General features: G+C 38.2%; 3 protein-coding genes across 5 annotated transcripts; 2 read left to right on the forward strand and 1 right to left on the reverse strand.

Moving 5' to 3' along the window:
* Positions 1-1050: 1050 nt before the first annotated feature.
* LOC103708723 (putative serine/threonine-protein kinase PBL25) lies at positions 1051-3766 on the reverse strand. 2 transcript variants are annotated; one of them, XM_089929393.1, is made up of 7 exons: positions 3404-3765; positions 3139-3339; positions 2960-3028; positions 2537-2596; positions 2372-2434; positions 1968-2290; positions 1051-1837 (listed from the first exon to the last, which is right to left on the reverse strand). In XM_089929393.1, the coding sequence occupies exons 1-7, from the start codon at positions 3630-3632 to the stop codon at positions 1400-1402; spliced, it is 1383 nt and encodes a 460-aa protein (XP_089785519.1). In that variant the 5' UTR covers positions 3633-3765; the 3' UTR covers positions 1051-1399. The 2 variants fall into 2 exon arrangements, with proteins under 2 accessions (XP_089785519.1, XP_089785520.1); XM_089929394.1 differs by lacking the exon at positions 2537-2596 and having other exon boundaries at positions 3404-3766.
* A 3713-nt stretch (positions 3767-7479) lies between these two features.
* Positions 7480-7884, forward strand: LOC120110023 (E3 ubiquitin-protein ligase ATL23-like). Its single transcript, XM_039123985.1, has one exon. It carries the CDS (start codon positions 7480-7482, stop codon positions 7882-7884), a length of 405 nt encoding a protein of 134 aa, XP_038979913.1.
* Positions 7885-9695: 1811 nt separating this feature from the next.
* On the forward strand, positions 9696-23502 carry LOC103708679 (uncharacterized). Of its 2 annotated transcripts, none has more exons than XM_008793724.4 (13): positions 9696-9954; positions 10086-10146; positions 18911-19017; positions 19702-19770; positions 19886-19940; positions 20077-20124; positions 20263-20420; positions 20627-20865; positions 21133-21223; positions 21306-21434; positions 21569-21722; positions 22945-23039; positions 23127-23502. In XM_008793724.4, exons 1-13 carry the CDS (start codon positions 9769-9771, stop codon positions 23307-23309), a joined length of 1575 nt encoding a protein of 524 aa, XP_008791946.3. In that variant the 5' UTR covers positions 9696-9768; the 3' UTR covers positions 23310-23502. The 2 variants fall into 2 exon arrangements, with proteins under 2 accessions (XP_008791946.3, XP_088573524.2); XM_088717398.2 differs by having other exon boundaries at positions 21133-21190.

Below are 23502 nucleotides of genomic sequence, written 5' to 3' on the forward strand. Positions count from 1 at the left end.
CAGGTTCTAAAGAATTTATTCTAGCAGTCTGTACCCCGGGTGGTTTATTGCTCATAGGCATCTTTAAAAAAATTCTTCTACAACTTAAATTAGGTCAACTCTTTTATCTTGGCAGACACCATATGGACATGATTGAACAAATCCTAAAATCCTTTGGACAGTTCACAATCCAGCACATCAAATCCTTTACCCTTTTCCTTTTGGTGTTTATAGTACAATTCTTTTTCTGTATTGAAAGAGTACATGGATTTGGGAATAGATAGGTAGTGGTTTGGGTGGGTTTGATAGGCTTGGAAGTGGAGCATGCATGCACTGCATATAAGTGAATGATATGGGCTTATTTGGTGATTCTACAAACAGGAGTTTTTTCTTTAGGTATAGTGGATTATTTATCATATATGAATAATATTCCAATATATTCTATGTTATATATATTACATGCTAATGATTAGTATAATAATGTAAACTAACACTATTTAATTGCATAACATAGAGATGTTATCTTATTAAAACATGATAACATATTATAATTGTATTATTATGTTATGTTGATTTATTATTATATTATAACATATAAGCTATAACAAATTAATATATATTATAATATAATAATATTTTAATAATGTATAGTTAATACCAATAAAATATTATCAGTATTATTTTTGCATTATCTTGTAATAATATTATATAGTATATTATAACAAACCAGAATATATTATTCAAGATGTTAACTTGACAAGATTTGCTTTGTTTGCTCAAGATTTTGATTGTCTAAATATAGAAATTAAAAGTATTCCTGATGAATCCCCATAATAGATGTACTGGGAGTGAGAAAATCATTCCTAATCTCCAATCCTGATAAACAAACATGGTCTAATAATGAAAGAAGCTTTCTAAATAGATGCTCAACCAAACATAAGTTACTCTATAATGTACCACTTTTCTATGTTTAACCAAATATGCAAAAACCACTTTTCTAATTATCAACTTTCTAAAAAAATTATTTCAGTAAAGAAAATTTTTTTCCATGAACCAAACGTGCACCAGTGCTTTTACCCCTTCAACCCTTCTTTTTCATTTAGCCCCTACCCAAAAACAACATTCATGGAGAGACAGACTATCACATCCATAGGAACATCCAAAAATATTATCGCCTCAGATTGTACTTCTTTCTTCAAGAAATTTACTCGAGGCTTCAAAAACATAAAAACTGCTTAACCTTTAAACCATTTTGTTGTTATTTGGAGCTCAACTTTTTTAGAAGCCAAGGTTTTCAGTCCTTGCTCTCAAAGCTCCTAACAAGTATGCGGAAGGAATGTCTACTCATATACATATAGACTGTAAATATGAAATGATAAAAGTTTTAAGTAGTTTGGCAGTGTTCTTCTTACAATAACAATCAGCCGGTTGTTGTACTCGCACAGATTCCATCAGTTTCTTCCTCATAAATCCCTGCTAACTCACCCTTCTCGACGACGTCGGAGCTGATGCTATCGACGTCGAGGCACCTCATACTTGCACTATGGATCGTCAGATCATCTGTCTCTAAATGAAATCTTTGCAACCCAACACCATCAATGCTGAAACTATTGGATTCTTCGCTTGCTATCGATCTCCATGGACCCCTTGATAGTTGATTCTGAGACAAGGATGTGGAACTTACTGCCTCTAGTTCTTGCACAACTTGGCTCATAGTTGGTCGATCCTTAGGCTTATCGACGACACATCTGAGGCCTAATTGACCCATCTTGAGCATCATCTCCATGTTGCATGCTTCCAGTGGCAAATTGCCATCTACTATCTCTTCTACAATACCTTTCTCTATGCTAGGCCTTGCCTATGTAATGAAGAGCACCCACAGATTAGAAGTTTGCACATCATTTTAAAAGAATAAGCTGAATCATTCTTGTTATCTATCACAATCTTATGCTTGGTCTATGCAGGATATAAACTCTCAGATCACTCACCCAATCAATGATATGGCATTGAGATTGTGGCCTTGAGGTATCAACTGCAGGTCTTGCAGCCACAAGTTGCAAGAGTATGACTCCGAAGCTATAGACATCACTGAAGGGAGTCAAGTGAAAGCTGGAGCAGTAGGCTGGATCAAGGTAGCCAGGTGTTCCCTTGATCTGGCTACTAACATGGGATTCGTCGCGGACAGGCCCTGATTTCACCAACCCAAAATCTGAAACCTTGGCTTCGAATCGGTCGCCCACCAATATGTTGCTTGGCTTGATGTCCCTGTGAATTATGCTCGGGCGGACGCCTTCATGAAGATGAGCTATGCCTATCAAGACAATTTTTCTTCCTTTACCTATCAAATAAATAGTGATTGGTAATTGGTGTCTCCAGAGTTCATATGACCTACCTTTTGCTGCTCCAATGGCTATGTTTACTCTTTGCCTCCAAGTTAAAGTTTTCCTTCTCCTTCCTACAAAAGTCATTGGTTACCCCTCACATTAGTACTTTGAAGTGCGAAAACCAAATATTTATGATTTTTCCATGTAGGAAATGAAAGCAAAACCAATCTCACCAGCTATGTATTCAAGTAGAGAACCATGGGGAACATATTCATAAACCAATATCTTTTGATCTGCATGATGGAAATAGAATAGGGGCACAGAAAGCTTTTAGCTTGGGAGCGAATACAAATAATTTGGTAAGCTTTATGGTTCTAAACTTCTCAAAAGCTTTATGATTTCAAGTGCCTACCGTCCATTCTTTAGTTTCAAAACTTCTCATTGGAGTAGAGAAATAATAAAATCGGCACATCAGTTTTTGGTTAGAATTATATGTGGCATATCAATTGGCTAGGATTTGATTGTAAACTTTTGCCTTCACCTAAAGTTGAACAGGTAGATTCTGAAAATTTAGTGCTACAACAACAACAACAACAACAAAATCCGCAGGTAACCTTGTCAAAGATCTAGTTTAGATTTAAGGCTTCAGGTGATACCTGCTTCTTCACAATAGCCAACCAAACCAACAAGATTCCTGTGCTTGACCCTCGAAAGCAGCTCCACCTCTGTTCCAACGGCATCTCTCTTTGTTAGCAGATTATTATTGAAATCAAAGATTGACCATAAACTCATGCAGCTTGCATTCAAATTTCCAAAGCATAAAGAACTACGATACCATTTCTGAACTCTTGAGTACTTGGATATGAATCAGCATGTGGTTTCTTGACAGCAAGAGTTCCTTCTGAATCAAAAATGCCCTCGTAAACATCCCCGAAGGCACCCGATCCAAGCAAGCACTCGTTACTAAAAGACTTGGTGGCCTTCTCTAGTTCGGCAAGACGGAACCGCCTGAGTTCTACCTTTTCCTGTCTACTGTCTGCAAAAATTTGCATCAAATTAGCATAAGGATGATATAAGCAACACTCTTCATAGATTCTCACATAGTAAGGGAGGGATCCTCTGATCACATCCAGAAGCATTATTCTTCTTGTTTCTTCTGAAGTAACCCCTCTTGATGCAGAAGTATACACATAAGCCAGTTAATGCAACTGCTACACCTGCAACAAATGCCACCCACAATTGAATACTAGGAAATCTAGCTGGGCCCCTGGCAACCTCTGCGAAAGCCGGCAATGGCGAAGCCATGGGAGACAAGTATTGAAGCTTCATGGTTCCCTCGATAAGATGTTAATAGGATCCTGTTCTCATCTTGAAGTGATTTGAGAATAAGAAGCAGGAGAATGGAGCATGCAGGTGAAAGCATCCAGAAGGCAGTCTCACAGGTCCTTGCTGAAAATTTTAGTATGTTGATTTGAGTCAAGATGTAGACTTGGTCCCTTCCTAGGACGGCACATAAGCCAGTAGACTAGAGTAATTTATTATGAGGTGCTCAAAAGATCACTACTTTTATATCCTAATTACTCCATCTCCGAATTAAGAACTGAGGAATGATAGGCCAGAGGAAATAAAATGGTAAACTAAAGTCTGGTCGTTGGACGAGCTACATCATGGAAATGAGATTAGTATGGAGGGTCACAGAGACCAGGGAAGGGAACTCTTATTTTCATGTAATCTATTAGAAAGAAAGCAATCCTGGTATTTTTTTTCCCCCTTCTTTTGATTATTTTACTATTAATTGGGAGATTATGACATCAAGTCATGTCTTCTTCTTCTTGTCTCTTGTATCATTTTAGTTTGTTGCATCATTTTGTATCCTCCCACTGTTTTGGACTTAGAAGTTTTCTTAGGCCTATCAATTGGATTCTTAGAAATCATAAAGAATGGAGAAATAAATTGCAGGTAATAGAATGTGAATCAAGGAAAAGATAAGCATGAGGTATTAAATAGGTACTTTATTTTGCAGGCCACAAGCATGTTGGACACTGGAATTCATCATTTAAATAGCTCGGTTTTTTTTTTCTTTTACCGGAAATTGTTGATGGTTTTGATTCAAAATCAATAACAACACAAGCACCCCCTCGAACATTGGGATTATGTGTTGGTTGTGCTCCATGCATGGGCTACAAGAGTTTTTTCTTTTTCTTTTTCTTTTTTTTGGTTACATCGGCAACTCACACACACCGGTGTGAGCACAGCCCAAAAGGGCTAGAAGAGTTAGGGGTAGAAATATAACCTGAGCAAGTTAGGCATAATTGGCAAGAAGGGGTTGAGGATGCAAGAAATGAGAGAGAGTACCAGGGTTGCACTGTATCAATGGGCTTGGCTATCCTTGAAAGTTAATCCAGTAGCCTTTAATCCAAAGCCCATTTTTGAGACAGCGACACATGGGCTGGCTAGAGTAATTAATTAATTAATTAATCATAAGGCCCCCAAAAGCTAGAAAAATAAATTATTTTATATTATTTTACTTTTTTTTCTTTTTTCATTTTATATTAACAAAAATAATAACTTGTTGGTACACATGGTGATCTTCTTTCTTGAAAAAGTAGATGTCACTGACAATGGAGTTGCAAGATAGAAGGACGAAGCAATAAAAAAGAACTCTCATACATAATGGAGAATAGAACTAGAAATTGCAATGAATTCAAAATATTCTTTATAATTGCTACACTTTTCTTTCTTATTTATCCTCAAACCTTTGTAGCCTTTCTACAAATATCTCCACATTTATTTCTTGCAAATAAGAAAAATAATAAAATATTTTTATAATATGCCTCTTAATAAGATATATGACTCATCTTGATGTTAGCTGACTCAATAAGATCTCCATGATTATTTTCTAATTAGTAATTTAGTAAATTCTAAGAGGCCCAAATTTAAGAGTAAGACAAGTCTTAAACTTAACTAATTTTGGCCTTCCTAAAAAATTGACAAGTCATACACATCTTACTGTTCCTTCTCTCTCACGTACATAAAATCATCTTGGACTCTCTCTATTCATACTTTAAGGTAATCCATACGTTTTCTTCTATTAGCATAAAATTTTGACAAATGAATTTTTTTTCTAATAATAGTAGAACGCTACAAAATAAGAAACGTTTTTTTTTTAACTGTACAATCTTAAAAAATCTAAAACAGCCGATTCCTATTCTAAAACTATTTAAAACATGTGGAACTTCATATGAACATATACGAAGTTTAGTACCTTGAAGTATGTATAAGTTATTTTTTATGCAAATATTATTTATTATAATAATAACTATTTTTTATTAGTCATAAAAGAAGCTTACATTAAGTTATGATTTTATATTATAAGAATACAGCATCACAATACTCTTTTGTTCTCATATTAAATGGACTGGGGAGAGAAATCACTCCCTTCTTCAAAATTTAAGAAAAAACTCCGAAAAAAATCTCACGAGAGGCCACGTAATTGATGACTGCATGCCACAACTGACTTAGGATCGAATCTAATGCCAGAGTCTTTATTCGTTCGGTCAGCATTCAACATATATTGGTTCAAGAACGGGTCAACCAAGTTGATGATATACACATCATCACTTGTTTTGGAAATAAACTAAAATGAGTACTACTAGACCGACATGCACAAGTTGCTATGGCTGTATTGTATGACTCATGAAAAATGTTGTCCTAGTATAGTCCTTTTCAAATACATACAACTTGGATTTCTATTTTTGATAATTTTGCTACATATAGCTCCGTGATAAGGAGCTTATGGTGGCTTGCACTTTAAAAAGAAAAGCACCACTGAAGCTCCAGCGGTCTCAACTTCAAGTGATTCCTTAGGGCTTGTTTGGTTCGCGAAAAAATAAAGAAAAAAAATGTGATCAACAGGAAAGTAATGAGATGCTTCTTGTTTGGTTGAAGTTTTTATTTTTTTTCAAAAAAAACTCTTTAGCATTAAAGATCTAATTTTTATTAAAGGTATAATAAAAATTATACATAACTTTTTCAGAAAAGTGGATGGTCAACTAAACATAAGTACTTTAGAAATTTGTCACTTTTTCATGATCAATCAAACATGCCAAAATACTTTTCTAGACATACTCTTCCTAGAAATTTGTTTTTCAAAAATTATATTTATAAGAGGAAAAATGTTTTCCGTGAACCAAACGGGTTCTTAGTGCAAGCCTGCAAGTATTCCTGGCGTGAAATATTTGCCCAATGACACCTCGTCACACGTGTGCCTGTGCATGCACACCAGCTGGGTCCCACGCCAAGCGCTCATCCCTGGTGCCGCCACGTCCCCAAAGCCAAGCACCTCACCGGCATCAGAATCCCGCAAAAAATCGTGCACCTCGAAGAATCCACCCAAGCTTTTAGCTGCTAAGCTGGCACTGGACATGTCGGCATTTCTTCGTTGAGTTTGCTGAGTTATCGTTGGTTTTAACGATGACATTTTGCCACGCGGCTGCCAGCTCAGCAGGGAGGCATTAATGGCACAGCAAGGCCTGCCTAGGTGCCGTATCCTGCACGAAACAACGATTCACCTTCCACCATACTAATCTGCTATTGGATCACCATCTGCACAAATTTCAAAGCACTACGAATCATACCATACATAAATCTGCATAGATGAATTTTTCTTCGCACATTTTTAATATAAATATATTTTAAAAAAATGAAGAATAATATATTAAGAGCATTTTAAGCAGCTTTTTTTTACTGATCCATAAATTTTTCAAAGTGATCGATCATGAGGTTATCTAATTTATAGCTCTATCAGCCTTCCCATAAGCGTGCTAGTTTATGGCGGGTAAGACGGCATGGGCACCGCCGAAGCCAGGCGAGATACGCTGGACGCCGCCAGTTAATACTGAATGCAACTTTGGTACGTTCCATATTAGGATTCCAGAAATTAGTAAATATTTGACGAGGGCCAGGTGCACCCCACTCTTCTAGATACAGTGTCGGTGCAGCACCAAGGACGGTTCACCGGCACCATCCGCGGCCCATCAGACGGCCGTTCTTCGTTTCCATGGCGCCGCCTGGCAGAAATAAATAGCGAGGAAGAGCGGCGCCCCTCCGTCGTCACTCCGAAGAAACTAAGAACGTAAGCAAAGCCGAGAGAGAGAGAGAGAGAGGGAGAGGGGAGATGACTTGGATCGTGGTCTTGGCTCTGTTTCTGGTGGGCACGTGGATGAGCCTGGTGTTCTTCGTGTACGTGTTGATGCTGTCGTGCGGGGGGCTCTGGGCGGCGGCGGAGGAGGCGGCGGCGGCGGAGGGGAAGGAGAGAGGTTTGACGGAGGAGGAGCTGGAGAAGCTGGAGGAGGGGAAGGTGGGGGCGGGGGGTGCGGCGGAGTGCGCGGTGTGCCTGGAGGAGATCGTGGAAGGGCAGGTGGCGCGGGTGCTGCCGGGGTGCCGCCACGCCTTCCACCGCCCCTGCGCCGACGCATGGCTCCAAGCCCATCCGGCCTGCCCCCTCTGTAGAGCTCGCCTCCTCCCCACTCCCTCTCAACCCCAACTCCAAGTCGCTTCTCCTCCTACTCCTCCTCCTTGATGCCAATATTACTCTCTTTCAGTCACTAGATCACTTACCAATATTACCACTGTATTTTTGTGGTTCTCTCTACATTCATATTTAGGTTCTAAGTATTTGTTGCGATAGAAGAAATTCTTTGTTATTTCTTTTATTAATTGGAGAACTAATGTAGGAGTTTTTCTTAGTGGAGTGATTCGAGATTCAGGTTCTATGTACGTAGTTTTGGTCTATTTCTTCATCTTGCTGGATTTATGTTTTCTTTGTGCCTCGTTTTGTTGTGTCTCGGTTGATGATTTCTTCAGAGGATTTTTTGGAACGTACTCTGCATTGGAGTGCCTCAAGAAAGCTCTTTTTGTGAGTTGTTGTATTTCTTGTCCGTTCTGTTGAGGTTGGAAGTTTGGAAACCAAGCAGTCATACTGCGTGCAATGGAAACTGTAACATCCAGGCCTTTTAAAGCCTGATACCGAGGTGGGCCAGGTCAATTTGACCGGCCCAGAGCCTGCTTTTGGCCTAGAAAACAAACAAACAAACAAAAAAATCAGGAGCCGCATGTGCTCAGCACGTGCGACATCTCCTTCCTTCCGACTTCGCCAAAGAAATCTGGTGCCAAGGCAGATTCCAGCCTGCTCCATCTCTAGTTAGATCTCTTCTTAGGTTCTTTTCGATCCCACCAAAAAATCTAAGCCTCCAATCGAAGCCCATGGCCAGATTTCTTCAAATCCTTCTCCGATTGCCAATAGTCGTTCGTGCCGCCACCGCTGCCATTCACCACTGGAAAGCTAGGTAAGAATTCAGAAATCCTTGGATAATCCTTCTCTCCCGCTTCCACAACCTAATGTTGTAACCCATTGCTTACAAGTAGGGCTGTCGATGGGCCTAATGACCTGGCCCAATAAAAACCAGGTGGGTTTAGAATTTTACCTTGGAATCCCAATTTCGCTCAAAAAATTTAGCTCTTAATGAATAGGGCCTAGCCTAACTCGGACCTAGCCTAGCCCAAACATTTTGCAAAGCCAGGGTGGGCTTGGGTTTGGGACCATTGGTACATAGTCTTCATAGAAAGAGGAAAGTAGAGAGATCTATTTTGGACCAAATGATGTTACCTGTAAATTTGAAGCTTATCACTTTTAATCCAGATATTCCGTCAAATTAGTGGAAGTCAGACGGTTGTGTATTAACCAGCATATCAAATAAGAGTCTTAGTGGACTGCTTTGATCAATTAACAACCAACTTAGATCAATTTATTACCACCAACTTGGCTAATTTGATCAATTGACGCTCCCTACCATAATTATCCGAACCAAATCGACATGGACTCAGCGAAGGGCCTAAGTGACTGCACACTGGTCCAACTGCAGGTTAACCAGCTAGATCAAAGTCAAGAAAATTTTAATAATTTAAATTAATTACAACTATATTGATTATATTTTATATATCATGATAATATCGCAACTCAGCAATGCATTTTATTGGATTAACTCGTTTACTTGAAAAGATTATCCAGTTTATTGAAAATCCACCAAGTTGAGCCCAACCAAATCAGATTTAGCAGCAAGTTCGAGCATTTAAAATCAAATTCGGTCAAAACATTAGATAGAACTAAATTTAAGTTGGTCCGATCCAATTTTGATGGCCATTTCCCTTGCCCTAATAGGCATTATATGTACATACCTTAATTTTTATTAGATTATATTTAGACAATTAATTACAATATCCTCATTCAAAAATTGGACCATCACATTACACATGAAGATGCATAAAAAGATGACAACTTGTGTGAGTCAACCAAAAAAAGCACAACATGATGACCATGCTCCTCCCTCCACCACAACTACAAATAGTAATTTATTATTCAAGTTGAGAAGGTAGCGGAGGAGATTTGGGGGTAGCCGTTGGCGCAATGTGGGCTACTACGAGTGCTGCCGTCTCCGGGGTCGTCGGCGCACGCTTCCCGCCTCTCCTCATCCGGGATGGCTACCGTTGCCGGGCCGGAGCCTCCTCCGGTCCCAAGCCCAACCGGAAGAAGGTGGTCGTCGTCGGCGCCGGCTGGGCCGGCCTCGCTTCCGCTCACCACCTCTCCAAGCAGGTCCTCTCTCTCTCTCTCTCTCTCTGGGCACTGGCTTTTGTTAATCCAATTTGGAAAACTAAATCAAGAGGATCCTTTCATTAAGTTTTCTAGTCTTCTTGGTGGTTTTTACGATGATAACTTGGCTTCAGGGGTTTGATGTTACCCTTCTCGAAGCTGGGAGCGGCCCCGCTGAGGAAGTTGGAGTGAGAGGTAAGCTGGATGTTGCTCTGGTGTTTTCTTTTAATAATTATCCATATGAATATTTATGCTTGTTGATTTTCTTCGGAGAATTTTAAACTTATCGATTACATGAGATCCGATGTTAGGAATTAAGTTGAAATTAGGTATTCCTTGTATCAATTTGGTGGACTTTTTGTTGCATCTTTTTATTTGCTTCCTTATTTTGTTGATTTTTTAATTCAAATTTTTTGATATTATAATATTTGATCTAGGGAATTAAGCAAAAATTTGGCATCTGCTCACTTTTTTTGCAAACAAAAACACATTTTTTTGAATTTCAAATTGATTAAAGAAAAACTTTAAAAGTTTTATTTCTTAAGGTTGCTAGTTAGGGGAGTCATAGTATTCTAGCTTTCTTCACACCGAAGGAAAATCCTCTTGTCACCCTTTCTCCTGGTCCCCTGACTGAGGTCGTACTAGCAGCAAACATCGTTCTTTTATCTTTTAAATTTGTGAGGATATGCGAAGCTGCTGTTGTAGAAATTTAATCAGGTGTTCTACATAAGGGAGGTCACCATTCCATAATCGATTTCCTTACTTATCACTGCAATTTACCAGGTAGGACCATGATATTAGAAGTACTTGTTCTATTAGGCATGCAGGATATAGTTAATGAAACGAGTGGAAAGAAAGTTTCCTTTTTTGCAAGGAAAATGGTCTTCGAAAGTAGTTTTCTTTTCAGAAAAGGTTTTCCATTTTTTTGTTACAAAAATCCAGAAAAGCTTACCTCTTGAATTGCACCAAAATCCTTTGGACAACTAAAGGTAATATCAGGGATTCTTCTGGAAAAATAGGGTTGGCTTTTTATTTTTTGGTTTCTTTTCCGTTTCCAATATCCAAACATCAAGAAAAGAACATGAAATGTGTGGTTTGGTTTTTCAACAAAGGTAGTGATGGTCTCTAGGCACGACATGTTCTAGCCTGTGACATTGTTGGGGATACATGCTGAAATCTACCCTGATGCCCTAGAAAAGAATTCTGAGCAAATGTGCATGTGAAAATTTTACCAGCAGAGAACATGGTAGTCATTAACAACAAAAGTTTGCAACTATGTTGGAGGAGAGAAAGCTGCCTCTTTGTGCTACTGATATGGAAAGTGTGATATCAAGGTAGGCAACAAATGCTACACTGCATAACTACCACAGATGAGGGAAGTTGGCTATTTGCATCATTCCATGGATGAACATGTCTAAAAAAGCTATTTTTTAGGAATTCTTTTCGAGTACCTAACATGATATCCATGTGAATCCACCTGATGTCTTGAAGGGACAATACATGTCATCAAAAAAGTTGAAAGAGAGGCTGCTCTAGGATTTAAGCCAAAGAAGTAAGAACGATGATGCATGCTATCTTTTTCTTCCAATTACAATTGCTATACGTGCTAGAATATCATTGTAATCCTCTTAAAATCATTCATCATCAACAAGCATATATCTTCCAAGAATTTCAATAATTGACTTAGTTTTATTGAGTTATTTATGTAGTTCGAGAACTCCTTTGGATGACATAATCAACACAACTTGCCTAAAGAGACGAGGTTTACCTTTCATGCTTCCAATGGAAGAATTCTAAGAACCATAAATTTGATTATCTAGAATCGAGTTTTCTTCACAACCTCTTTTTAGGTCTGTATTGTTAAAGTCACATGGTCAAGATAATTGGCCTTGACCATAATCTTGACTAAAAAACCTTGTCAATTACTTTGATCTGAATTTATGGATCAAATCATGAGCCAACAAAATTTAGGCTTTTTTATAAAATGTAGAAGGCGAGCTATTGACTGAATGTAAAATATTTGAGGAATATGAGAGTGATGGTGTTTCTTGAGTATTTGTAAATTTTCTTTGGCGATTGACAAGAAAAGTATCAAAATGATTACAAGAATTTAAAAATATATAAAAAATTTATAGAGATACAATCATGGTCATTAACTGGATCTATGAATCCTTGTCAACACTATTATCTTAATATAGTTGAAATCTTGCAAAACATTTTTAATTGAACTATCTTTCCTAATAGGGCCTATTGTTGATTGATTTTCATGATTTTTGTAGGATCTTCAAGATCTTCTGATTGATTCCCATTTTTCGTTTGCAACCAAATATAATGCTTCTCGAGACATAGGTTCTTTGAAGATTCAAAATGTTGACGGTGAGAGGCAATGAATCATGTCATAAGCAAGCCAAGCACCACTTTTCATGAACAAAAGCCAATTTAATTTAGTGGTAGTGGAACTTATGGCTCAATATTTAGCCTCAATGCTAGACTAGTTACAATCCCAGGAACAACTGAACACCATAATAGAAAAATTAAAGAATAAAATTGGAATGACACACTAAGATTTAATGTCGTTCACCCAAAATCCTGGCTACGTTCACCGAGGAAGCAAGAGATCCGCTATAGAGTATAAGGCTTCTTACAAAAGCCAACAAATCTTGCTGAGGAAGCTTTATGGAAGAAGCACACCATTGAGAGGCTGCCAGATGTCGAGACCTGAAATAAACCACCAAGAAAATAATTTTTTTCCTTATTTCTCTTTTTCTCTCTCTTCCTTTTTTTCTCTCTCTTTCTCTCCACTCACCGCCAACCACCCCTCATGCAGTGTTTTGCTAGACCTAAAGGATGCCCAAGTCCCACATTATATACTAAAGGTCTCTAGCTTGGCTTCAATTGCCATGCTAGTCAAGACGATAACCAAAAATCTCCATCCACCATCTCTCAAACAACATCCCTTTTCTCTTGGGTAACTAGCTCACTCTAGCTTCCCATGAACCCAAGCCCTACTTGAATCCAGTTGTCCCGTCATCTGTAGCTCTCTATCAGAAACTCCTAGGGAAATCGCATGCATCACCATGGCAAAAATGACCCTCGATGGCTGCCTATCTATAACTGTCCTGAGCATCACATCTTCACCTTGCTGTATGCATGATCAGAACTTCACCTACAACCATGTATCTAATCAACCGGTATATTTTACCTCACTTCTTTCCCTTCAGCACCATGATGCCACGTGTCACCTTCATAATTCCACCTTGCGCCGAGTACTCAATCTCTGGTGTCTAGTAAGCAAAAATAGATTCCTCTGTATCTTGGAAATGTTCCGTACCTCGCTTAGAGTATGCATTGCTCCAAATACTTGGATCTTTATTGTACCAACACCGTCGATCTCACTAGTTGAACCATGGCCCAACTGAATAGTACTTTTCTTTGTTTCAACGGAATTGAACCAATCCTCCTTGGAGCAAACATGGTAAGAACTACTTGAATTCAAAATTCACGCATTATCAATAGGTCTATATACCAGCACTGGTTCTCAAGAACCATCATTGTTCTTCTACTTTTATGTATGTTGCGAGCACAATTCCCTAATGTAGCCGTACTCCTTACAGTGATAGCATTGCACCTTGCTTTTATCTCTAGACTTGGATCTTGACAATGCAACGCCAAATCCCTTTTCTAGTGATCTTTCTCCCTCTACCAAAGCATTACTTGAAGAACCCACTTGGATACTTTTGCTTCGAGTCTCCTTAGTGAATAATATTGACACCACTAAATCCATGCTGAGAGTTGCCACACCATTGAAGTTCTGAGCAGATCATCCAAAAATTAGGCATCAAACTGAGCAATATCACAACTTTCTCCAACTCTTTCATCACGACCTCAACTGCCGAAAATCTTTTGTAATAAAGATCACTCTTGCATCCTTAAGGTGTACAACTGCTTTCGAAGAAAAGTCTTATTCGAGTTAGACTTTCGCTCATACATGCTCCTCATCTTGTCCCATAATCCTTTATCAGCGGTCTACGAGGATACATTAAACAAGATAGGCTAAACAAGTGCTAGGTAATGATCAACCATCGTCATGGTCTTTTTTTGGCGAACTCTTTATCCATCATTGTAGCAGGCTTCATCTCTTTGCCTTCAAGCAAGACATCACTCCCATCTTCATTAATATGGCTTGCATCTTTAATTTCCACAATGCAAAGTTGGTGCCTTTAAATCTTGCAATTTCAAATTAGTTGATCTGTTTGCCATCTCGAACAATCTACTATTTGTCTCCACTTCAACTTCAAGCATTGATATCAATTGTTACAGCCTTAGGAATAGCTGAATAAAATAATAGAAAAATAATAGAGAACAAATTTAGCACAACGCACCAAGATTTAACGTGGTTCATCCATAATCTTAGCTATGTCCGCTGGGGGAACAAGAGATCCACCATATTAAATTGAGTAAATGGATTCTTATAAAAGCTCATAGGGAGAAATAGTCTAGAGAAAATAATACAAGAAAGACCGATACAAGAGAAGAATTTGCCAAGAAATCTTTCATAGAAGAAGCACGTCACTGAGAGGTTGTTGAGACGTCAAGAGCCTAGATAAACCACCAAGAAAATAACTCTTTTCCTTATCAATCTCTTTTTCTCTATCTTCTTCTATTTCTCTTCTACCCATCTTTCTATCTTCTTTCTCTCTGCTCACAGCCAAACACCCCTCTTGCAGTGTTTGACTGTATCTAAAAGGATGCCCAATTCCCATTATATATACTAGAGGTCTCTAGCATGTATTCTTTGTAAAGTAGGAACCAGACAAGTTCCAGTCCCAATCCCGGTTGGACTTATATGATGACATGGCAAAGAAGCTACGATTCTCAACAAGACCAAGGCTTCTTTTCTCTCCAAGAGATGCAATTCACTTCTAAGAAGCTACACATTCCTATGGCGGAGCATTGTGCAAATGGATAGCAAGCCCAGTCAGCATCTAAGATGCATAGAGATCCAATGTATTATTGGCCATAATATGAAGGGCATAAGTGAGTGTCCGAAGTACATATGACAAAATTCTGTACACTTGTTGATAGTATACTATTGCGGGGGACACTATGGGCTGACAAGCATTATTCACTGAACAGAAGTCAGGTCTAGTCATGGTGTTCTTTTTTTCAAAAAAAATACAATTCATGATTAAGTACTGAAGATCACAGGGTACTGCGAAAATAAGTGGTAGAATCTGGTGGAAGGGCTGCAAACTTAGTCCCCATGACTATGGAGATAAGATTACAAGAGTCCAACTGTGCAAGAGCAAGATCACAACTATATTTAACTTGTGTTAGGAACAACATTAGAGATCAATGCACTTGGATTCCAAGAAAATAATGAAGTGGCCCATCTTCCATGGCAAATACTTCACCCTGGTGAGAAATAAATGAATTGAGAAAGTCCAGATTATCTCCTGTTAGATAATTTTGTCCACAGAAGGTGGTAGAATAATTTATTTAGCATACCCAAGGACAATCAAAATTTTAAAGGTAAGCTATAGGTGGTGTTTCAGAAAAAGCCTCACCACAAGAGAAGGAGCTGAAACAGTCAAATTATGTGTGTGGGTCTGTTTAAGCCCATATGAAAACCCTGCTTAATGTTGCAGACATATGAGCCTAGGTGAGTCTAGAAATCCCGGCATTTGCTCCATGAAAAGTGGCTCTAAAAGATAACCATGCAAATACATCTTTTACACCTATCTGACGAATTGGCTACTGATGTATATTAGCAAGAGTAAGAATAGCTTGAATACTTCCTGTCTGATAATGAGACTAAAAGCCTCAATAAGATTGAGTCCTCTCCACAAGTTGAATTCAAGCTCTTTGGACATGAATAATATTTTTCTTGTTGCCTCAAATTTGTTGGACTTGAGTTGTACCTGCCGTTCAATGCATATCCTTCTAGCTTTAAAGCCTCAGTTACTTTTCTCATTTCTCAAACTTCCATGTGCTTGAAAACATCACGATATTTGAGATCCAATCGAGAGAGTCGTTAGGAATGCCGATTCCCTATTTGTTTTCCTGTCACATATTTTCTCTCCCTGAGATGATGATTTTACACATTTTGATGAAAGTCTTCACAGTCTGGAAACATGCAAGGGGCATAGATCCAAGGGCGGCCCAATGCAATTAGAGGCCTAAGGCAAACTCACTAAGAGAGGCTTTTTATTAAATAAAAATGATAAAAAAATTTAATAAGTGTAAAATACTTTAAAATTTTATTTAAAAATAATTCGTCAAGCTTTTTGAGATGCAAAATTACTAACCAAACTTAATTTTACCAGCTACACTTAATTCTACAAAATTTGGCAATACGAGTTACAAGCACATTTACAACCCGTTATAACTGTAACATAGAAAGGATAACATTCTTTAAAAGAAAGAGCAGACTAGCACTCTAGAAGAAATTAACAGATTGTTTGAACCTTACAATATTGATGATATTTGAAGAATCTTTAACAAATTGTAAGTGCAACAGAAGAATCTTACAATATTGATGATATTTGAACCTTAACAAATGGGAGGATTCATTAACAAAATGTGAAGTCATTAAATGATAGCAGGCTTTCATAACTAGAAGTTAATAAATAACAGTGCACCACAATCCAAATTTAGATGACAAAGTACTGGGCCTTAAAGAAACCTAAACAAGATAAGCAAGTCAGATCTACAAACCAAAACTGGAACATTTATTTTGTTATAACCTAGAAGAATTGTTTCAACTGCAATTGTAGAACCTATTGAATATATGACAATAATCATAGTGTCAAATAATGGCTGAAGCTGCTAATGTGTGGATGAAGATTAAGGTCCTACTTTCTAAGTGAAATCTAGAGTAATTAGGAACTTTGGGAGCTTTAGCTAGCTTCTCAATCAGCAAGGACCTTCTTGTTGGATCTGCATTAGCATTGCCTGAGTGGCAGTAGCAATTTATATTATGACGAAAAACCAACATCATAACCTATGAAGCTCTCTACTTTCTCCAAAGCTAGCATTCTATTTTTTGGTTCATAAAGAACAGCGAGGATAACATCACATTCACATGTTCATACAAGCTCCAAATCCTCACAGTCAAACTGTCAAACAGATGGCGTGCCATCAAAACTACTAAACGGGGATAACAGCTTAACAGATAACAAGCTCCAAATCCTCACAGTCAAACTGTCAAACAGATGGCGTGCCATCAAAACTACTGAATGGGGATAACAGCTTAATAGATAACAAGTTCCAAATCCTCACAGTCAAGATGGCGTGCCATCAAAACTACTAAACGGGGACAACAACTTAACAGATAACAAGCTCCAAAAAAGTCCAACAGGCATTCTGATACCACCAGTACATGCATATGAAAATCAAACAAAAAAAAAACAAAAAACCTTGAACTTCATAAACATGAAACAAGTTAATCAAGGAACTTGGGTTACTGGAGCACAATGAGGAAAGCATGTACTGAAGTCTTTACAGGGAAATATCTGAAGAGCACCTGCCACCTAGAGGCTGGAGAGGACAGCGAACGGGCGAAGGACGGAAGAAGTGAAGAACTAAGGAGGATGGAGGAGGAGGAAGTAAACTGTGAACCGAGGAACCAGGTAGCAGGAACAGGAAGGAAGAACCGAAGATTGAAGAAGAAGAGTTTAGAACTTTAGAGGGCCCTGGACTCTGGTTATCTGGGAAGACTGGGATTCTGGTGACTACGGCGGATGGAAAAGATGGGCTATGGTGGTCCTATGGGCTATGGACGGCAGCCGGCAGGAGGACAGAGGACGGGCTAAGATGTCTGGATTGTAGCCTTGTAGGCAGCAGGTAGCTGTGCTGCCATGCTGGAGTAGCTCGTAGGCTTCCGAGTTCCGACTACGACTCGGTTCGTAGGCAGCCATGTTGGCTCGTAGGAGACTCCGGAGGCCTTCCTTTCGGCCGAGGCCTTAGGCGACCGCCTCGATCGCCTAAGGCTTGGGCCGCCCCTGCATAGATCTCACGAAAACAAAATCTGGTGTTGCATTAATCAGTTTTTTGTCCTTTTATTTGAAAAAGAAAAAAGCATCATTTCAATCCTAAACATTAAGCCAACCTTAAAATTTGAATAGCAAAGAAGGCTCTTAACTTCTGATACTTTTCTGCAATTAATGTGGTGTAAGACTGGAAAGAGTAAAATAGAAAAGGTTTTGAGAAAATTAAAAGAGGAGTTGATGGAGTTACAAAGAAGATTCAAGACTAAGCAATCTTGGTTTCTAGGAGGAATTTCATTATTCTGAGAATAAAGACTAAGAGGATTCCTTGTATATATTTCGTTTTGCTCTTTCCTTCTTTGCTTTTCATTTCTCAATGGACCTGAAAAAAAATGCTCCTATTTCCTAGAGAAAGAAGAAAAATAGTCAAGACTTGTTTTCCTGACTCTGCCAAATATCGATCTTCTTCTTGGGACTGCAATCTACAATATAGGGAAGGGAATCCGTGGATTCTCAATATGTAACTTTATGTCAAACCATTTTATGGCTACATGCTAAGTCTGGTAAAGGCACATCTACAAGCTAAAAGCAGTCCATTCCTATTTTCCCTCTTACAGCTATTATAGCATATTAATCTTCCTTATAAATCAAAGCTAGGTGGTGTTCTTGTAAATATTGTTGGACACCTGTATGCAAATGATGCTTAAAGAAAGGGCTTTGAACAAGATGATGAAGGGGATGGTGCATATCAAACTAATTTTGCAAAGACAACATTGTTGAGTTGCATCTGTGGCAGATAATGCTGGAAATGAGTGGTTGCCCAATCATTTCAGAAAAGACGACATTTGCATGTATGTGTTTTGCATTTTTAAAGATTTCAATTTTTCTTCTAGTGTAAAGAATGGAGTTTCTTTTTTTTCCTTTAATTTTTCGTTCTTAATTGATTTTTAAACCTTTTTGCACATCTGCAGGATTTTGGTATCCTTTTCGAAATATATTTTCTTTAGCTGATGAGCTTGGCATCCAGCCATTCACCAAGTGGACCAGATCAGCATATTACTCCCCAGAAGGCATGGAGGTATTGTTTATTTGTATATACTCCGTGCAAGTGAATGTGTCTCTTTCTTCAAAATTTTGCAGAGAAAATCCATTTTATTTTCATTTTAACAAAGGATCATTTATATTTGTTGATTTTTATTTCTTTATTTTCCTGAATTGTTCCATTCTTTGAACTTTACTTGATTGTTCGGTCCGAACCTCAAATCAATGCATGCATTAGTTGATGCAAAGATATTCATGATTGAGGATTTAAGTACATGTACAGACCAGTTGATACCGGTTGTTCCTCGTTGGTTTTTACTGACACATGATACATCATCTTACTAGTGCTATGTCAGCATGAAGATAATACTGCATACCAATATGGATATGGCACTATACCATACTGGCAACTTGCCGGTATGGTACCAGTACATATACTAGAACCGGTACTTCAAGCCTTGTTTGTAATGGATGCACACAAAATACTCATAAATACACGTGCAAATATATTATTATAATTGTTGAGGCAGGGGCATTGTAGTTTAATAAAGTTCAAAATGGACTACTTTTGTCCAAACAAAAAAGTGACTCATTTTTGCAGAAAATAAAAATAGTGGTTTTGGCTTCCATAATTCCTTTCTGTCTTTCTTTTCTTCCTTTTTGGTGTTATTACTATATCCTTTTACTGTACAAAAACTGGCTCTCTAACACCATCATGCAGGCTGAATTTCCTATATTTCAAGATATGCCCCGCTTACCAACTCCTTTTGGAGCCCTCGTATACCCCCAAGTATGTTATACAATACCTTCATCTTTTCTGCTAACATTGTTGAGAACCAGGCTGGAGTTCTTTCTGTATCTATATTTCCTCTTGGTTATATAAGGCCTTTATTCTTTTGGGACAGTTTTTTCAGCTTCCTTTGGTGGATCGGTTGACATCAGTTCCTCTTATGCTTGCAGGTATGGATTCAAGGCTTTGTTTTGTTACTTAAGGGCCAACCCCTATTAAAGCACAATAGTTCTGTAGTTTGCTATTATAGTTAATAACAGTTTCTCCTGAACTTTTTGCCATCTAATATGCATTAATGGCATGCAGTCATTGACTTTGACAACACTGACGCTGCCTGGAGAAAATATGATTCAAGTGAGTGAATATCTGGATCACCTGTGGAATAAAGAAGTTACATTTGTGGCAGCTAATTGTGAGCATATAGGTTATAGCTAAAGAAAAGCTCAGAAGTTGACAAATTCTTCAGACTAACCAGGAAAATTTCCATGGTAGTGACTGCAAGGGAACTTTTCAAACAATATGGTTGCTCAGCGAATCTCTACCAAAAGGCTTTTGAACCCCTACTTCAGGTTGGCCTATTTGCTCCTGCAGAACAATGTAGTGCCGCTGCAACCTTGGGAATGCTATACTATTACATACTGTCCCATCAGGTTAGATTTATTCACTTCCTTAGCAGTATTGACAATGATATTTATATCTAGACTCTAAATAAAATGGGAAGAGTGTGATGATATTTTCAGATCTTCTTGCAGTAGTACATTTTATGCTGACAATTGGTATGCTGGATATTCTTTTCCATGCTTTTATCACCTTTCTAAGGTCTTGAGAGACTTCTATCTTCTTTGTCCTTGTACAGCAAAACTTTGATGTTACTTGGTGTCGCGGGACAGTTGAGGAAATTTTTTTTTTGCCATGGCTGGAGTCAATGAAAGTAAAAGGCTTAAAATTTCGTGGCAACAAAATGGTGACAGATTTTATGGTAAATGAGGATACTGGATGTATTTCAGGAGTTGTATGTGGGAGGGAGATTTATGAGGCCGATGCATTTATCCTTGCTGTAGGAGTTTCTACTCTTCAGTCCACTGTAATCAGCAGGTACCACTTAGTTCATATCATCTTCCAGAAAGTGTCAATTGCTTCAATCTTAACTTTTTTTTTTTATGTGATCCCTGGTTGTGTTTCAGTTAGATTACCACCTAGTATTACAAGGTAAACTATCCTCTGAATTCCCAATGTCCTGTTCTTGTAAAGCCTGCAATAAGCCAATAACAATTTCTGTTCATGTGCCATTGTAATGGAACCTCTCTTTATAATATGTGATATATGATAATTTCAGATCTCTGATCAGTGGTTTCCCTGTAGTTCTGCGCTACAATCACGGCAGGAGTTTCTGAATGTTCTTAGCTTGGATACAATTGATGTACTCTCTGTTAAACTATGGTTTGATAGGAAGGTTTGCAAAATATGATGCTTCTTCTCCTAGGCAGAAGGCATTTTTCAAGTAAAACCATAGTACTGACTCCAAATACTATTAGGTTGACATTCCGAAGGAAGCAAATGTTTGCTTTGGTTTTGAGGATTCAACTGGATGCACTTTCTTTGTCTTGAACAAAATTTATGATGAATATAAAGAAGAACCAGCAACGGTGTTGGAGGCTGAGTTTGTGAGTTCCAATCCCGTTGAAACTGATAATCTTTGACTGCCAGCAATAATTCACTTACGGTTTATTTGTAAAAATAGAAATAAAAATGCATTAATTTTTTGACATCTTGCATGTGTATGTTTCCTTCACTGCAGTACAATGCCACTCGGGTTTTGCTTCTAAGTGATGAGCAGATTGTTGCAAAAGTAGTATCATACCTTTCGATATGCGTAAAAGAATTTCAAGAAGCCATAGTACTGCAGCATATTGTTGTCAGATTCCCCAAATCTGCAACTCATTTTTCTCCAGGTAATATTATTATAGCTAAACTCTAGTTAACTTATGATGAATGTTTTGCAGTTTCTGTTGTTTGGTAAGTGAAACTTGCACCAGATAATATAGCAACAATAGCCTTAGCTCATAAACTGTAGCCACATAGCTAGGGACAAATTTTATGGCTAGATAACCAATTAGTACATTTGAGAATCGCATGATCTATAATACCATTGACATCTCATGCTTATGTAAGTTTATTCTTACGAGGATTGTAAGTCCAAACATCTTTCTCATCAAGCTGGCAAGCTTGTCTCTTGTGTACATTTTACATGATCATACTGACAAACCACCCTTCTTATAGCTTTCTGTAATGCACTAATTTTTCAAATATTGCTACTCTTACAACATTTATTTCGAGAACAAGAAGTCTGAGTATTGTTCTAAAGTTGGGAACAAGATATAGGCAACACAAGGAAAAACTTTTGGAATTGGTCTAGTGTGGAAAAATCTAAGAACCAACTATGAAAGCTGAAAAGGGAATCTTGGATTTGAGGACTTGTTCATGACTGCATGAGAGTCACTGGTATTCAGGTCGAGTTTAGGTCTATAACTCAATCAGGATTGAATTATGTGGCTGGGATGTCATGAGATGAAATCCACATTACCTGAGTAACACTAGCTATAGTTAACAGTCTTTGCCTTGCCCATCTACCTCTCTCTCTCTCTCTCTCTTGTTCTTTTGATTGCATAGATCAGACAAACTAGCCAAAGGTACACCAGTAGGCCTTCTGCACTGCCTCAGTCTTCTGGACCAAGCAGATGGTGGTGAAGAGCCCCAGAAACCCATATCCCATTTGTAAAGAGCACCCCCATCAAGCAACATCCAACCAGGGACTAAGCCCAGCCTGTACAACAGAAAATCCCAGAAGAAAACAGATCCTCTGATAAAATAAGGGAACTAATAAAACATTCCTGGGTGCGAGATGTCGACATCTCGCACCTCAAAGTATCTCATCACTTCTGCTTCGACATCTCGCACCTCAAAGTATCTCATCACTTCTGCTCTAGATGATCTTCCTCACTGCTGTTCTCTAACTGATGGCCGATAACCAGTAGCAAGACTACAAAAAACACTTATGTTTATTGCTTGCTGCTATAGAAGCCAATATGATCAACTAAAATAGAGAGAATTCTAGCTAGATTATAGAGGATATCCATGTAAACTCAAATCTGCTCATCGATTGTGAGTTCGCAGGTTCTTATAAGTACATGTTGCGGGGTTCAACTACCTTTCCAAATTTGTTTATGGCCGGCGATTGGATAGTCACTCGACATGGGTCCTGGTCACAGGTGAGGAAATGAAAATTTGATATGAGTAGATGCTTCATCTTTATACCAACAACACATGAAAGACATGTCATTTATTGTCTTTGGCAGGAGAAAGCATATGTGACTGGACTGGAAGCTGCTAACAGGGTGGTAGACTACCTTGGTGAGGGTGAGTTTGCCAAAATAATTGCTGTGGAGGAAGATGAGCCTCATATTGAAACGCTGCGCAGTCTTAACAGAAGGGTCAATGAGCTAAGGGCTCAAATCCCCTTCTCTGATTTTTTTCTCTAGAAGAAAACTCATAACATTTTATCAGCACAAGATCATATGTATGTTAAAAAATAAATAAATAAATAAACTAATAATATATTGATTGGCATATAAATTAATTTATATTGGGTATTTGCCCTTTGATTGCATCATGCAAAGAAAGAATGAGCAAGCATTAACAAAGTTGGTTTGGGTACACATACTTTTGATCTAA

Source organism: Phoenix dactylifera, chromosome 3, assembly GCF_051530095.1.
Source record: "Phoenix dactylifera cultivar Ajwa chromosome 3, Ajwa_hap1_PhDact_Kaust_v1.1, whole genome shotgun sequence".
NCBI classification, from domain to species: domain Eukaryota; kingdom Viridiplantae; phylum Streptophyta; class Magnoliopsida; order Arecales; family Arecaceae; genus Phoenix; species Phoenix dactylifera.

Coding starts and splice junctions, on each gene's coding strand:
- LOC120110023 (XM_039123985.1), top strand. CDS start 7,480: ATGACTTGGATCGTGGTCTTGGCTCTGTTTCTGGTGGGCACGTGGATG.
- LOC103708679 (XM_008793724.4), top strand. CDS start 9,769: ATGTGGGCTACTACGAGTGCTGCCGTCTCCGGGGTCGTCGGCGCACGC. Junction 9,955..10,085: donor CTCACCACCTCTCCAAGCAG/GTCCTCTCTCTC, acceptor ACTTGGCTTCAG/GGGTTTGATGTTACCCTTCT. Junction 10,147..18,910: donor TGAGGAAGTTGGAGTGAGAG/GTAAGCTGGATG, acceptor GCACATCTGCAG/GATTTTGGTATCCTTTTCGA.
- LOC103708723 (XM_089929393.1), bottom strand. CDS start 3,632: ATGAAGCTTCAATACTTGTCTCCCATGGCTTCGCCATTGCCGGCTTTC. Junction 3,029..3,138: donor TACTCAAGAGTTCAGAAATG/GTATCGTAGTTC, acceptor CCGTTGGAACAG/AGGTGGAGCTGCTTTCGAGG. Junction 2,435..2,536: donor TCTACTTGAATACATAGCTG/GTGAGATTGGTT, acceptor TGACTTTTGTAG/GAAGGAGAAGGAAAACTTTA.